Source organism: Somniosus microcephalus, chromosome 26 (assembly GCF_052327205.1).
Source record: "Somniosus microcephalus isolate GS21.2 chromosome 26, FLI_Smic_1.0, whole genome shotgun sequence".
NCBI lineage: Eukaryota > Metazoa > Chordata > Chondrichthyes > Squaliformes > Somniosidae > Somniosus > Somniosus microcephalus.
This window is the reverse complement of record NC_141012.1, coordinates 12,246,891-12,264,108: the sequence shown is the minus strand read 5'-3', so window position 1 is coordinate 12,264,108 and position 17,218 is coordinate 12,246,891. Positions and strand designations below refer to the sequence as shown.

The 17,218-nt window shown below is 46.9% G+C and overlaps 1 protein-coding gene across 1 annotated transcript in view; it reads left to right on the top strand.

The window, feature by feature from the left end:
* The window catches only part of LOC147100294 (uncharacterized), a 270,850-nt gene that overhangs the window by 213,887 nt on the left and 39,745 nt on the right, over positions 1 to 17,218 (top strand). The window contains exons 40-45 of the mRNA XM_085968227.1: positions 1,097 to 1,507; positions 2,273 to 2,395; positions 3,350 to 3,507; positions 5,745 to 5,885; positions 11,976 to 12,101; positions 13,674 to 13,869. Of these exons, the coding sequence (XP_085824353.1) occupies positions 1,097 to 1,507; positions 2,273 to 2,395; positions 3,350 to 3,507; positions 5,745 to 5,885; positions 11,976 to 12,101; positions 13,674 to 13,869 (1,155 nt within the window). The remainder of the gene's footprint in view (positions 1 to 1,096; positions 1,508 to 2,272; positions 2,396 to 3,349; positions 3,508 to 5,744; positions 5,886 to 11,975; positions 12,102 to 13,673; positions 13,870 to 17,218) is intronic.

The following is a 17,218-nucleotide window of genomic DNA, read 5'->3' as shown; positions in this document are numbered from 1 at the left end:
CACAGCAAGCTCCCACAAACAGCAGTGTAATAATGACAAGATAATCTGCTTTAGTGATGTTAATTGGGGGATAAATATTGACTAGAACAGGAAGATTGGCCAGAAAGAGGAAGAAAATTGAAGGAGGGTGTGGGAGAATATATACAAGAGGGTTCAAAGTTTTCAGCATATTCAAGGGACATTCTCTATTGGTGTCACCATATCTAACATTTAGGGGGGAAAATTCAGTTGGTTGCGCCACCCGTTAGTGCCTTAAGAGGGCGCTAAGTGGGGCGCAAACCAACTAGCGCCCGGGCGCGGCACTGCCCACGCCTCCCGCCAAATTCAGCGGGAGGTTAGTGGTAGCGCTAACCGTTAACGCTGCGCCGCTGGCGATGACATCATCGGTGTGCGCAGCGCCCCGCTCACGCCCCGGCCACGATATTCGGGAGCGCCCCCTGATTTTCCGACAGGGTCAGGGTGGCATACCTGCGGCCAGGGAGGCGCAAATTAAAGGCGAGGTGCGAGGCGGCCTGCCAGCACCTGCCTGCGCTCCCGTCCCCGGCCTCCGGAACACCCCCCCCCCCCGCGGAGTGCCTGCTGCGCTCCAAGAGCCCGGCATTTCTCTTGGGTGCCGGGCTCTTTTGCCTGCACTCCCACTCCCCGGGGGTCCAGCTGGGCCCCAGATCGCGCTGCACAAGGCCCCTCCCCTTTAAGAAGGGGAGGAAGGCCTGCAATACCGCAGCGCGACGTGCCGCAGCATGTGGCGCTGTGGTACGTAGCGCCACGATATTCACTCGCAGCGCCCCAAGAGGGAGGCGGGGCGCCTCCAGTAGCGCCCCGCTTCCCTTTGGGGTGCAGCCGACCAATTTCCGGCGCGGGAGCGCTAATTTTTCCGGGTTAGCGCCCCGGCGAAGTTAGCGCCCCAAACGGGGCTATACTGAATTTCTCCCCCTTAATGTTCGAATTTATCAAGCAACTTTCTTGTAGATAAATAATCACAGGTTTTTATACTGTCAGAAACATTTTACTTCTCAAGGGTCAATGGAACATGGACAGTTTCGATTTCTGATTGTGAAAGAAAAATTGTCTCTTTAATGGTGTTATTTTCTTTCAGGCACGGTGGTGCCTCTTGGAGGTCTTCTGACATCTTCAAACACCCCCATGATCCTCGGGGACAGCTTCTCGGAGCCTCTCAGTGGAAAGTCTGCTCGGATTTCGGGCGCTTACGTTCAAGAGACTCAAGTGTTGCCGCATGCGGGAGGCCACCAGACACTTCTCGATGCTGCCACGCTGGCCTGTGAGGTCCAGGTGCTGGAAGTGTTGAAGGACTATAAAGACTGCGTGATCGTGCAAAAGCCGGAGGTGCCTTCTCGCCCCCAGAAGCAGCAAAGCTCGCTGAGGGACGCCCTGGATGGCTTAGTCAGGGCGCGGACAAGAAACTGGGCGCGTATCATTCACACCGTACACAACCTGGAGAGACAGCGGAAGGAAGCCCAAGATCTTGCCAACAATGGTGGAAGCATTGGTAAGTTTGTGTATGCATCAAACTGAATTAGAAAACAAGTTTGTAGAAAATCTTTTGACAGCTACCCTGGGATCTCCAACTTCCAATGTGCGGCTGTTTTTTTTAATTTGTTTATGGGATCAGGGCGTCGCTGGCAAGGCCAGCATTTATTGCCCATCCCTAGTTGCCCTTGAGAAGGTGGTGGTGAGGCGCCATCTTGAACCACTGCAGTCCATTTGGTGAAGATGCTCCCACAGTGCTGTTAGGTAGGGAGTTCCAGGATTTTGACCCAGCGACGATGAAGGTTCAGCAATATACTTCTAAGTCAGGATGGTGTGTGACTTGGAGGGGAACTTGGAGGTGGTGGTGTTCCCATGCGCCTGCTGCCCTTGTCCTTCTAGGTGGAGGAGGTCGCGGGTTTGGGAGGTTCTGCCGAAGAAGCCTTGGCGAGTTGCTGCAGTGCATCTTGTAGATGGTACACACTGCAGCAGGAGTTGGCACTGAAGACCGCAATCACGGTGGCACATTGTTTCATCATTTCTGTATTTTTATTCTTGTGTAAAAAAGAAAGACTTGCATTTATATAGCACCTTTCACAACCACTGGATGTCCCAAAGCGCTTTACAGCCAAGGAAGTACTTTTGAAGTGTCGTCACTTTTGTAATGTAGAAATTCACACTTTACAGGAGACAAAAGGTAGGGAAGCTGTCAAGCAAGTATATAGGGGGCAAAATTAAGGGAAAGGAACGTAAGTTCGTTTTAAAGAAGATTTTGTTTCTCCTGTAGGGATGATACCATTTGCCAGCACAGGTCTGCTGGCACCTGCTGTTATCGGGATGCAGATACCTGATCCTGGAGGTTCTGATCTGGAAGTGCCTATTTTAGGGGTGGAGCGCGATCGGGCTACTGGTCAGCTTATCCCTCTCGCTGGGACCATGGAGGATCCAGATGGCAAAGGTTCTTTTTAGAAGTTCATAATATTGTCTTGAATCGAATCATTGAAAACCTCCGTCTCTTTGCATTTGAGCGCTAACAGCTGGAACAAAGGCTACGTATGCTGTAAATCTGAAATAAAATGCATACATTCCAACAGCATCTGAAAAGAAAAAAGACCGGTCAAGTAGAAACTGGGCAAAGGGGCCACATTTGGCTCATTAACCCATCTTCTCTCCTTTCAGATAATGACAAATGTGCAGCGTATCTGCAGCATTCTCTCTATCCCTGTTCATCAGTTTGGCTGTTGGATGTGAAACCTGTGGTCCAAGATTTGGGTTTGTCTTGACTTGACTTCTGCTCCCATATCTGGAGAAGCTCATCTAGCACCTCTCTTACACTCACGCACAAGGGCAAAGCTGGTTATCTGATAGGCTGATCCCACTCTTACCTCTCGCCTCCAATCCATGAATCTTGTCCTTTTTCTACTTTATCAGTCCTGCTAAAGATATTCCTCAACAACTTGCATTTCTGTAACACCTTTCTCAACTCTCCTCTCTTCTTCCTCGTAAACGTCAAATATACCACCCCACCCACTCTTCCTCCTCGCTGTATTGAAATCAAGACACCACATCATCTCCAATTCTAACTCATTCATTCCCAATACCTCAAAATTATAAAGCTCCCCGTGTCCCTCAAACTTCCCTCTCTCCTACAATCTACAGACTTTTAAAGCTGAAGTTAGATGTCCCGCGGCCACTAGTTCTTGATTGATCTTGTGTTTCCTTCTAACTATTTTCAGCCTTGCCGTGGCCTTCTACAATGTGGCTTTGGGTCGTCACCTAGATTTTTGAATTTAGAACTTGTTACAGACCGTATTTCATTTGATCCCTAATTTTTTGAGCTGCTCTTGCTTTTCCTGTTTTCTAGGACTGATACCGATCACTCTTGGTGCCAGAGGTATAGACCCCATCACTAGTGAAGTTGGCCCAGTTATAGGTGCTCGTATAGATCCACAAACTAGGATTGTGGTGCCTGTCACACAGTCATCAGGAGGTTCTACAAGACGAAAACCAGCTGTGGAAATGGTAATACACTGGGGGAAAAGGGACATCACTGAAATTCCAATGTGATCTCTTATTAACTTCCCCATTTATGGTTAGACAAAATATTTCTTACAAAAGTATTGCATTCCAGGGGTGATCCTGTCCACTCAGGGAGGTGCTATGTTGGCAGGGAACACAGGTTGCAGAATCAGGGCTGGGGCGTTGCAGCCTTCTCTCCAACCCATGTTCCCCAAAACCAGGGCTCACCACTGGGAGTGTGATCCCATGGAATTAATCGTGTAGGCATTCCTACATTGTCATTACACACTGCCAAGAAAGGCACGTGCTAGTGTGTTAATGCTGTGAGGATGACAAAGTAACTAAAGGTACCTTTATTATATGAAGGAAAATGTGCTTTATATGAATTTCATGCTCAAAGTGAATGGAATATTTTCCATTTTGGACTCCCCTGTGTCAGTAACAAACACAACCAGGTTAGATTTTTTTTATTCGTTCATGGGCTGTGGGCGTCGCTGGCAAGGCCAGCATTTATTGGCCATCCCTAATTGCCCTTGAGAAGGTGGTGGTGCGCCGCCTTCTTGAACTGCTGCAGTCTGTGTGGTGAAGGTACTCCCACAGTGCTGTTCGGGAGGGAGTTCCAGGATTTTGACCCAACGACGATGAAGGAACAGCAGATATATTTCCAAGTCAGGATGGTGTGTGACTTGGAGGGGAACTTGGAGGTGGTGGTGTTCCCATGTGCCTGCTGCCCTTGTCCTAGGTGGTAGAGGTCGTGGGTTTGGGAGGTGCTGCCGAAGAAGCCTTGGCGAGTTGCTGCAGTGCATCTTGTAGATGGTACACACTGCAGCCACGGTACGCCGGTGGTGGAGGGAGTGAATGTTTAAGGTGGTGGATGGGGTGCCAATCAAGCAGGCTGCTTTGTCCTGGATGGTGTCGAGCTTCTTGAGTGTTGTTGGAGCTGCACTCATCCAGGCAAGTGGAGAGTATTCCATCACACTCCTGACTTGTGCCTTGTAGATGGTGGAAAGGCTTTGGGGAGTCAGGAGGTGAGGCACTCGCCGCCGAATACCCAGCCTCTGACCTGCTCTTGTTGTCACAGTATTTAGCACAGTATGGCTGGTCCAGTAAAGTTTCTGGTCAATGGTGACCCCCAGGATGTTGATGGTGGAGTATTCGGTGATGGTAATGCCGTTGAATGTCAAGGGGTGGTAGTTCAACTCACTTGTTAGAGATAGTCATTGCCTGGCACTTGTGTGGCGCGAACGTTACCTGCCACTTATCAGCCCAAGCCTGAATGTTGTCCAGGTCTTGTTGCATGCAGGCATGGACTGCTTCATTATCTGAGGAGTTGTGAATGGCACTGAACACTGTGCAGTCATCAGCGAACATCCCCATTTCTGACCTTATGTTGGAGGGAAGGTCATTGATGAAGCAGCTGAAGATGGTTGGGCCTAGGACACTGCCCTGAGGAACTCCTGCAGCGACGTCCCGGGGCTGTGACGATTGATCTTCAACCACCACAACCATCTTCCTTTGTGCTAGATGTCGTATAAAGCTTCAGGTTGGGTGATCTAATCGAGGTATGATAAAGTTTCGATAGGTGGGGGAAACCAGAATAAGTGAACATAATCTTTAAATTAAAGCTAGGCCAATTAGGAGTGAAATCACTTTTTCACACAAAGGGTGGTGGAAATCTGGAACACTCTCCCCCAAAAGGCTGTGAATGCTGGGACAATTGGAATTTTCATAACTTAGATCGGTAGATTTTTGTTACGTAAGCTATCAAGGGACGTGGAGCAAAGGCGGGTAAATGGAGTTGAGGTGCAGATCAACTATGATCTAATTGAATAGTGCAACAGGCTTGAGGGGCTGACTGGCCTACTCCTGCGCCTATGTATTCTGCGCCAATAATGTGTTCTGCGCCAATAATGTGCCTCAGTCCCACCTCAAAAGAGAGCCCTCTACTGCAGCAGCGTAAAATTTTTCCATTTCCCATACAAGCCATCCTGCAGCCTCTCTGAGCGAGATCGACAATTAGGGGCAACTGGATCGAGATATCCCCAACCCATTTCACATCAAACCTTTACAGTCAAAATACAGAGAAGAACTTCTTTGAATCACACCTGCTGGGTTCAAAGCCAGGCCGCAGAGGTGAAAGCACCGGGTGTATCCCACTCGCTCCCGAAAATATTCACAATTTAAGTGCTACAAGAACACTCAGTGCTCCAAGTTGATGGCTATGTCCTGTTTCTGTTCAGCTCGATGCCCTCGAAGAGGAACTCGGTTGTAGACGAGCACATTGGCATCATCAGCGGCAGAAGGAAGAAGCTCTTTTCATTGCTTTGAAGGGTTTGCTGCAGGAGGTGTCTGACACCAAAGCCGATTGCAAATTCGAGAAGGTACAGTATTGTCAGCGTAAGGTCTTCAATAAAGCTCTTGAACGTTGAAGTCAGGTGTCACAGGTTTATTAAGCTTGCAGTACAAGCAATAGCACTTAAACATACACTTGAAAGCTCGTACTTACAACCACATCTGATGAGGGTTGGTTGGGGATTCAAACAGTTCTGAGCTCAGTATCTTAGGCCTTTACGAATCCAATTACTCATTACAAACTGACACTTGTTATATATTTCTTTCACTCCCTCTTCTTGAAAATCCACATGTTTCTCCATTGCATGATTATACAAAAGTTAAATTACAACTCCATATAAGGAGAATTTAATTGACTTATCCTTCATCAATAGCTTTAGTTTTCCTTACTTAATGAGAGATTTTTCCTTTGGGCTAGCAAGATATCGTATAACTCCCTTACTTAGCGGTAGTTTCACTCTTGTTACATACAATTGCTATTCTGTTATGGTTATCTATTTTTTGGACTATGTAAATGAGACTTGAGCCTTTGTCTCTTCAGACCTCAAGCTCCAGCCTTGGGGAGAATTCAGCAGCTTATTGCTTCTATTTACTGTTTTGGTGATTATGTTCCTTTGTGGATTGTGTTGAGATCTGAATCTTTTTGCCTGATTTTCCTTAGGTTGAGGAGAAGGTGACGGCCCTTGAAGATACCATTGACTTGTTGCAAGACTATGCACAGAGTGAAGCACAGCGCAGGCACACAGAGGAGTCACACTTAGCATCCTTGATGCCAACTGACCTGGTGCTTTTGGTTTCTCAAGGTAATCCTATGTCAGCAGTCGTCTAAATGCAGCTTTCAAACAATCCATTCTCACGTAACATTCATTCCATTTCCCAAACATGGGTGCTTCCAAACTATGGAGACACCAACTGCACTTCCTGTGGATTTTTGATTCTGTTCCCACTTCTACCCTTTACAGCCATATTAGTCCCCTGATGCTGTGTTTACCCTCTGATCTGCCCTGTTTATGGCATGGGGTAGATTCCGCACTGGGCAGATAAGACAAGTGGCTGCAGGCAGGCAGGCAGATGGCTGTGCACGGGTCAGCAATCCAAAGTCTGCATGTCCTCTCGGCCAATTAGTGGCCAGGTAAGAGGATGACCTGCAGCCCCCCAGAGGCAACATTTACAATACCGCCTTGGGGATGATCCCCACAAGAGGTGGCAGAAGGAAACAAATTCTCTAGGTGGATCTCAGTGCTTCCAGAAGCAGCACCCTCACCTCATTTGTCTTAGAGTGCTTCAGAGACTTGAGGCTGTTGTCAGTGGAAATGTCCAGTTTCGGTCACTGAGGCACAAGGAGAAGACTCAAATCTTGGAGATGGTACGAGGAGAAAGCCACGAGGCTGACCCCCCCTTGTGTAAAGGATTGAATTGTGAGGAAAGACTGAAGAAGCTCAGGCTCTTCCATCCTGAGACGGGCTATTATAGAGGCATCAGATATCAAACAGTTCAGAGAAAGTAAATCCAATGCATTACTTCAAGGTACGCCAACAGACCAAGGGGCACTGGTTCAAACTAGTGAAAAGCAATGTCAAAAAGTTCTTTGTGCAAAGAGTGATGAATGAATGGAAAGACAGTAGAGGCAAAGACCCTGAAATCATCTGAGAGGTGGTTGCATGTTGTGGTCACTCTTTGTACGAGGCTGACAGTGGACCTAAATTTGCGTCTCACCAGTTTGAACCTGTGACCCCACCCCCCACCCCGCCTCCCCAACCCCACTTTGATAGCATCGTTTCAAGTAATACTCTGGATTTTCCTTTTCTATTCCACTTACTATATCTCTATAAGAAGTGGAGCCATAGGTTTCTCTACACAGATGGGCTGACGAGCCTTCCTTATCCATATTTATCTTCCTTATCCATATTTATCTATTGTTGGAGCATAAGATTGTGTCTATGACAGTCTTGCCACTGATTGATTTTTTAACTCCAAGCAGGTCTTTGGAGGGTTTTTTTTTCATCATTGTAACACACTAGTTTAAAAAAGCCTAATTTAAAACCAAACATATTCTTCTGTCTTTGCCTTTTATATGAGATTTTGACAAAAGAAAAGATTTGCATTTATATAGCGCCTTTCATGACCTCAGGACGTCCCAAAGCGCTTTACAGCCAATTAAATATTTTTGAAGTGTAGTCACTGCTGTGATGTAGGAAACGTGGCAGCTAATTTGCGCACAGCAAGCTCCCACAAACAGCAATGTGAAAATGACCAGATAATCTGTTTTAATGATGTTGATTGAGTGATAAATATTGGCCAAGACACCGTGGATAGCTCCTCTGGACTTCTTCGAAACGGTGCCAAGGGATCTTTTACGTCCACCTGAGAGAGCAGACGAGGCCTCGGTTTAACGTCTCATCCGAAAGATGACACCTCCGACAGTGCAGCGCTCCCTCAGTACTGCACTGGAGTGTCAGCCTAGATTTTTGTGCTCGAGTCTCTGGAGTGGGACTTGAACCCACAGCCTTTTGACTGAGAGGTGAGGGTGTGACCCACTGAGCCACGGTAAATGTAATTCTGCAAGAGGAGACTGAAACCCCAGCAGATCTTTCACTTAAAACCATGGGACAAATGTGAATCCTTCTAACCTTACTGAGGTCTGTTTTGAAATGAGATCACAAGGTAGCTTCGAAAGATGGAGGTCATTGGGCCTATTTGATTTCGCTCTTTATGGGTAACAACCCTTCCATCTTCCCGTTACAACATCCAGCTGTAAATATGTCCAGTATCCTGGCCTTAACCACCCTCGTTGGCAACCTGTCTCAGCTGTTGGTCACCCTCTGTGTAAAGAATACTTCCCATTACCTGTGCTAAACTTAGCCTTCAGAACCCTGAGGGGGAAAAATTGGGTTGGTTTCGCGCCTCTCTTTAGCGCTCCCGGGGGCAGCGCCGTTAACGCCTTCCGCAAAATTCAGCAAGAGGTTAACGGCAGTGGTAGCCGGTAGCGCCCCGTACCGCTGCGCCACTGGCGATGAAGTCATCGCCGTGCGCAGCGCCCCGCTTACCCCCCGGCCGCAAACTTCCCTTGCGCCCCCGGCCTATCGCCGGACAATATATCCGACAGGATCAGGGGGCGTTTTTGCAGCGGCGGCGGCGCTACTTAAAGGGCAGGTGTCGGGCGGCCATTTTTATTTTGGCCGACTGCCAGCACCTACCCCCTTTCACTTTTTTATGTGGGGTGCCGACCGCGATCACTCAGCCCGGCACTCCTCTTGAGTGCCAAGCTGTTTTCACAGCACCCCGGTGTTCCGGCAGGGCCCCGGTGCGCGCAGGACAGAGGTGGAGGCCTGCAATGACGCAGCGCTGCTGCACGTAGCGCCATGAAATTCAGTAGTAGCGCCCCAAGCAGGAGGTGGAGCGCTTCCAGTAACACCCCACCTCCTGCTTGGGGCGCTACTACTGAATTTACGGCGGAGGGGCACTAACCTTTTCAGCGCCCCGGCGACGTAAGTGACCCAAAATGGGCGCTGACATAAGAAAACTACTAGGTACTTGGTCTAAGCATTAAACAAAGCTTTAATCAACTGTTTTACAACATGGAGGTCTAGTTGTGTCCTTCACTAGTTCCTGCTAAGAATGTCCTGCGCAAGCTGGGCCCGTGCCCAAGTATTTATACTCTCCCTGGACAGCGCCACCCGCAGGCCGCTCAGTATTATTTCATAAGTCTTTCTTTCATGAATGACTGATTCATGTCAGGCGCCACCCAATTTTTCCTGAATCTCTATTTAGGAACAGAAAGAAAGTATGTTCCTGCGTTGATTCTGAGGCACGGCACCGGATAGCTGCAATATTCTGCATGAATCGTATTGGGTATCATTTGGCTCAACGTTCTTTTGTGCGTCTACCAGTTTTGTTGCTAATCTGAAGCATGTTATGTCGTGTTCTTCAATGTATAGTGGACAAGGAGGAGGTGGAGCAGCAGCTGCTGTATTTAGCCGTGGCTCAGACATTCCTGGAAAAGGTGACACAGTTTATTCAAAAGATGCGTCAGGATGAGGCTCGACAGAGGGGTCGACTGCGGGAACTGCAGGAGGGCATCGACCGACAGGCAGAAGAAGTTGCTCGGTCGAAGTACCAGCAGGTGGGCAATACTGATCACACAGTGTGTACATCTTGCGTGCAATTTGTTCTTACAGGAAACTCTCGATTTACCGGCACCCAAACAACCGGAAATCTCAGTTAACCGGCAAAATTCAGGAGTAGGTTCAGTTAAGTTTTTCTTCATATTAGTGGCCGTTTCTTGATTCTTGGCTGTGTAATCGGGAGTTCCTGCACTTGTTGCTAAGCAACAGGGATGCTTGGTCTGTGGCTGGGCTTCTTACACCTGTTACTAAGCAACAGGGAAGCCTGGATTTGTTGCTGTGTACAGAGCTCTCATACCTTTTAACTATAACTCTCTGTAATCCGGACTTTTTGATAAACCGGCACTACGCCGGTCCCGTCGGTGCCGGATAAAAAAGAGTTTCCTGTACAATGTTCGTTTTATTTTTAAAAGGTTTCTATTCCTTGACCACGAAAGCTGTGTACTCCTTCAGCCAAGGCTGCAAATAAAACTTCTCCATAATGCTGCTTTTACTACAGCTACTGAAGGGCTTATTTGTTTAATTCAGTCGTTGTGATCTGGAATGCGCTGCCTGAAAGGGCGGTGGAAGCAGATTCAATAGTAACTTTCAAAAGGGAATTGGGTAAACACTTGAAAAGGAAAAAAGATGCAGGGCTCCGGGAAAAGAGCAGTGGAAATTGGAACTAATTAGATAGCTCTTCCAAAGAGGCACAGCAGGATGGGCCGAATAGCCGCCTTCTGTGCTGTATCATTCTATGAGATACACATCTCTTTAGCAATGGAGGACAAGCTGATAAAGCTGTAATTTTTTTTAAAACAGCATACGGGATCTTAAATTTTATAAATAGGGCCATAGAGTATAAACGCAGTAGGCCGATCGTCAGGATTTACGGGTCGCTGTGGCTACCAACTCCATTTTGAGGCCATTACCGCCCCGTCAGTGCCAATTTCGGCAGGTTAAAATCAACCCCAATGATTCCAAATACCAAGGTGAAGGACCAAGGCCAATTATACAGGACAGTGCCAAGGCTGCAATGAGATGGATCGGGAAATAGTGATTAGGGTGACCCCCCCCCCCTCCCCTCCCCAAACTTGAGTATAAAACCTTAAAGATTGAAAGGGGGGGGGGAACCTGAGGGAGGGAAGCAGTTCCACAGTTTTCAGGTCCTGGGAAAGAATGAGGTCAAATAAGATACATGTCATGAGACTTGATCTCAACACGGTGAGGATGCAAAGCTACAAATAAAAACAGAAAATGCTGGAAACACTCAGCAAGTCAGGCAGCATCTGTAGAGAGAGAAACAGAGTTAACGTTTCAGGTCGATGACCCTTCGTCAGAACTGGAAAAAGCTGGAGATGGAACAGGTTTTTAAGCAAGTGTCGGGGCAGGGAAAGGGGGGAGGGGAGGAAAGAACAAAAGCGAAGGTCTGTGATAGGGTGGAAGGCAGGAGCGATTAATAGACATTAAGAGATGGTGCAAGGCAAAAGGAGATGGTAATGGGACAAGATAAGAAACAAAAGCTGGCTCTAGATGAAGTGTAAATAGCAATGGCAGAATGATTGACAGCTGCCCTGTGAGAGAGAGAAAACTGATTGGGGCTGAGGTTATGGTCTGAAATGATTGAACTCGATGTTGAGTCCAGAAGGCTGTAAAATGCCTAATCGAAAGAGGAGGTGCTGTTCCTCGAGCTTACGTTGAGCTTCATTGGAACAGTGTAAGAGGCCGAGGTCAGAGTGGGCAGAGTGGAAGTGGAGCGGAGAATTAAACTGACAGGCGACCGGAAGCTCGGGGGTCACCAAAGCTACATTTGTTGACTGGAATTACTTTTCCCTTGTCCGTGCCAGTTCATATCAACGCACAAAAATCTAAGTTAAACCTGTAAGATTATCATATTGGGCTTGTGCCTGAGTCGGAATAAAGGTTATCCTTTGATTCTCACTCATACAATCGTTACTCCCAAGAAAGCCCTAATCCTGAATACACTGCTGATCGGCCGCTCTCTTTTTCTCATAGGTGAAAACCCTTCTGACTCAAGAATTTCAGAAAAACATAATGAGCAGACGGACTGGCCTTGACATAGTCTACATCAGGCTGGAGCATCTCCGAGGTCTGGCAGAGCTGTGTGCACTGGAGGCCAAGGTAAACGCCGCCCATTTGTAGCCTCCAAAAGCTCTTTATAATAATGTGTCCATGACTACACAAACCACTCTGGGTACAAGTATATTGTGTATCAGTAAAACAGGTTTATTAAGCATTAAACATCCAGTACAGAGAAAGTAATACTGAACAAGGAGATAGTCGCAGTCTTGTTCGTTTGAGCCTCGGCGTTCCTTCCGCGCGACTGTGGCGCAGTCTCTTTCTTCTCTTGCTGTGTTCTGTTGACTGAAGCTCGCTTCTCTGGTTTCTTGCTGTGTTCTGTCGACTGAAGCTTCTTCAACTCTGGTTCGCGCTGCCTTCAGTGTTCAAAATCCGTATCTTTATACACCTTTTTTCCCTCTTCCTACATGACTTCAAACAGCTATCCGACACCTGGTACATGTTTTACGACCTTGTTGATCCCACTAGATCTCGCTTTGTGCATATCAAAGGGCCCTTTTAACTTTAGATATTCTCTTTCCAAAAACCATTTCCCAAGATGTTGTCCAGTTTGTCCATTTTATAGTGTTATCAATGCGGAGTGCTTCTCTTATCTCTCTCTCTTCTCCAACTCTTATCTCTTTTCTATCACATTACTGAATACCACCTCCCTGATAGTCTTCATAAGCTGAGCATTACATTCCATTCCTTCAGTAATTGAAAACAGGACGAGTTTCAGTCAGGTTAGCACAATTTCCCATCCTGCTTTTCTCTCAGCCATTCGCCATTTTATACAGGGTTTTTTAGGCTTTTAACATACAATTTCACATATTATAGTTGTACAAAAATGTTTTACTAAATCATACAAATACACCCTATCCTACACATTGGAAAAGTCACTTATCTGCATGACAGGTTGTGAACTATCCATAGTAACACAGGAATGTACAGGTCAGGAAAAGACCATTGTGGTCTATCTAGCCAGTCCCAATGTATAGGAGATATCGCATCCCACAAACCCTCTTATATCACACCATCAATTTTTTCTCCAGTTATTCATTCGATCCTCGCTTGAATTGATGGACATTCAGCCCCCTCAGCCTGTCTTTACAATCCATTCCATACATTCACCGCCTTCTACATTAAGCAGTTAAATCTAAACTATGTTTTCACCCTCCCTGTATTAACTCTATTCCTGAGTCAATTGTAAGACATTATATTATTGGAAATAACAACAGAAAATGCTGGAAAAACTCAGCAGGCCAGGCAACATCCGTGGAGAGAAAATAGAGTTAACGTTTCAGGTCGAAACCCTTTGTCAAGACTGTGAGTCTTGACAAAGGGTTTCGACCCGAAACATTGACTCTGTTTCTCTCTCCACGGATGTTGCCTGGCCTGCTGAGTTTTTCCAGCATTTTCTGTTGTTATTTCGAATTTCCAGCATCTGCAGTACTGTATTTTGCTATCGTATTATATTGGGATAGGCTTTTTCTTTGTTGTATGGAGGTGAAATGTTGCTAACCAGGACTGGATCATTCAAACTCACCAGCTAACCTTCCCCAGCACTGCCCATGGAGAACAACCATTAAGAATAGGTAAGTAGTGTCTCTCACCTTGTGTAACTTTCTGTTTCAGGGTATTCTCTCTGGGGGTCTCTACTGTTTTGGAGACTATCAGTTGACCGGGAGCCGAGCTGCTGGTCATTTTCATGGGGCTCCGGATTCTACCAACCGAAAAATGCTTCCTCTTCTCATACAGCTGATAAGCCTGTTGGAGGCCGACAGGAACATCATCCTGTCTCCAGACACTCTGAATCTTGTATCATGCAAAGGTAACCGTTGGACTTATTTCAGCTTCTGTTGGTTTTTTCATCTCTTTACCTTCAGTAATTGAGTGTTGAGTGCTCTGGTGGTTTGAATATGTGCTTTCGTCCAGTATGGTTCTCTCGCTCCATTGGGGCATAGGTTTAAAGTAATTGGTCGGAGGTTTAGAGGGGATTTGAGGAGAAATGTTTTCACCCAGAGGGTGGTGGGTGTCAGGAACTCACTGCCTGAAAGGGTGGTAGAGGCAGAAACCCTCATCACATTTAAAAAGTACTTGGATATGCACTTGAAGTGCCGTAACCTACAGGGCTACGGACCGAGAGCTGGAAAGTGGGATTAGGCTGGATGGCTCTTTGTCGGCCGGCACGGACACGATGGGCCGAATGGCCTCCTTCTGTGCTGTAAATTTCTATGATTCTAGCCCGTGCCCATCTATTGCCCTACCGCCTACCTCTACTCAGGCTTGAATTCTTCTCTGTTCCAGTAGGACACATCCAGTCTCCATACTATCAATCTTGTGCCATTCTCACACCTGAGACCATCAGACTGGGTGCTGTTAACTCACAGCCACAGTGCGCAATGCGAAAGTCTAAATTCAATTCGTTTGTAACTTTAATGGATGTCCGTGAGAACAGGTTCAGCTTCTTGACTTGTGCTGTCTTGTGGTGAGAGCAAAATGGGATTAAAAAAAAATAGGCTTGTCAAACACAACTTAAATCAGACAATTTCAGACCATAACCTCTGCCATTATCATTTTTTTTCTCTCTCTCACATGGCAGCTGTCGATCATCCTGCCATCGCCATTTACACTTCATCTAGAGTCATCTTTTGTTTCTTAACTTGTCCCATTACCATCCCCTTTTGCCTTGCACCATCATCCCTTTCATCTCTTCATCTCTCCTGTCTTTCACCCTATCATAGACCTTCCCTTTTGTTCTTTCCTCCCCTCCCCCCTCGCCCTGCCCCTGCACTTGCTTAAAACCTGTTCCAGGAAACTCTCTTTTAACCGGCACCTAAATAACCGGAAATCTCTCTTAACCGGCAAAATTCAGGAATAGGTTCAGGTAAGTTTTACTTTATAAGTAACCGGGGTTCCTGGATCTGTGGCCGTGTAACCGGGACTCCTGCACAAGTGCCATGTAACTGGGGCTCCTGCACAAGTGGCTGTGTACGGGGCTCTCGTACCGTAGTAAGTATACCTCTCTGTAATCCGGACTTTTTGATCAACCGGCACCACGCTGGTCCCGTCGGTGCCGGATAAAAGAGTTTCCTGTACATCTCCAACTTTTTCCAGTTCTGATGAAGGGTCTTCGACCTGAAACGTTAATTCTGTTTCTCTCTCTACAGATGCTGCCTGACCTGCTGAGTACTTCCAGCATTTTCTGTTTTTATTCACTTAAATGAGTGCCTTTAACGTAGAGAAACTTCCAAACGCAGTGCGATGGCGCGAGTTACATCATCCAGTCACTTGCGTGTGATGTCCGTGAAACAAAAACAATACACGGCTGTTCCAGCTCTTCTTCCTCCAAAGCACCTGGATCAAACATGCAGTTGGTAGCATCGTACACTTTTTGTCAAGTCTAAAACAGGACAGAGAACACGTAAACTTGAAATCATCCAAAACTCTGGTGCCCGTATCCTAACTCACACCAAATCCCGTTCACCCACCGCCCCCTGTTTCGCTGACCTACATTGGTTCCCGGTCCAGCAACACCTCGATTTTAAAATGGTAACGTTTGTTTTCAAATCCCTCCATGGCCTCGCCCTTCCCTGTCTCTGAAACCTCCTCCAGCCCTACAACCTTCCGAGATCTCTGCACTCCTCCAATTCTGGCCTTTACGCACCCCGATTATAATCGCTCCACAATTGACAACCATGGCTTCAGCTGCCTAGGCCCTAAGCTTTGGAATTCCCTCCTTAAACCTCTCTGCCTCGCTACCTCTCTCTCCTCCTTTAAGACGCTCCTTAAAGCCTACAGTGACAGATGAACGTGACCCGTGCATTCTCCCGCCTGTATGGATTGTGTCAGCTTTCCCCAAAGCACAAGGGATTACTGTGGCTCAATTACTGGCACCTTGTAGAGGAGAAACTTGTATTTTCTTTAATCAAGATGGACTTTCAGATAAAATACTGCGGCTTTAATGGAAGTCACTTTTCTTCTTGATCCCTTGCGGTCACTTCAAAGTTCAGTCTCTTCCCGGTGGGTTTGATCTTGGTCTTTTAACGCAAAGAACGATAACTCTGACACTAGCAGGCAATTAAATTCAGTCACACGTGGGCATTCCATTCTTTACACAGCAAGAACATCCAGTAAGTCATAGTTAGGCAGCCAACAGCAGGGTCGTGGAAAATGATGGCGCGAAGAGAAATAGTGCATATATTGAGGTGTGGCTGTGACACAGATATCTTTCCTGGGGCTCGTACACAGTCAACCACTGCAGTGTATTAACTACACCAGCAAAATAATAAAATCAAGAGTCGCACCCGAAATGTTAAACTTTGTCTTTCAGATACTGAGCCAGTATTTTCTATTCTTATAATGAAATAAAACCAGATTAAAGAAGGAATTAATCAATGTTCCCCCTAAGGTGCGCGGCCGCACATCAATCGCGAGTTCCCGCGCAGCCCGCTCGCCTGCTGGAAGAGATACCGCGCAGCAAATTTAAAGGGCCCGGGCAGGGAATAAAATTAGAGGGAACATTGCTTATAATAGGAGGACTCGGAGTTTATAAATGATCCCTCGCTCCAGCATTGCTAACACTCGTGAGTTACCTGTGATTTATGGACGTGTTCAATGCTTGCAAATTACACATGACAATTTAAACATGTGGGATAAATCGGCAACGTCAACTCGCTGCCGTTTTACATTCGTCACGTAGCACATTCTCAGTGTTGTGTTGTTTTTCATCTCAGTGAGTGAATGTACACAAAGAAATTGTTTCCGGATGTTCACGTCGCCTGGTCCGAGCTTGGAGCAGCTGGTAGCACTCGCGCCTCCGAGCAGAAGGCTCAAGCCCAACTCCCTGGCTCGAGCCCGTACTCGAGGCTGAAACTTCAGCGCAGTCTCGAGGGCAGAGTTGCCATCGCTGGATGGGCATATTGCACATGGCCTCCTGCCACTAACTGCCCCGCCTCCACCCCACCCCGCCATTGGTCGCCCAAAACAACCTCCGCCTTCCCTCACCAATTGGAAAGCGAGCAGTCTCTTCGTTATCCAATTGGATGATTCTTGACTGTCAGTCAAACAGCCTTTCTCCTTCGCCCCCGCCCCCAGCCCCCACCATCTCCAATATTTTTATAACTAATAAACAGAAATATTTTTTTTAAATGAAAACAACACTTTTTTTCGAATGTCTC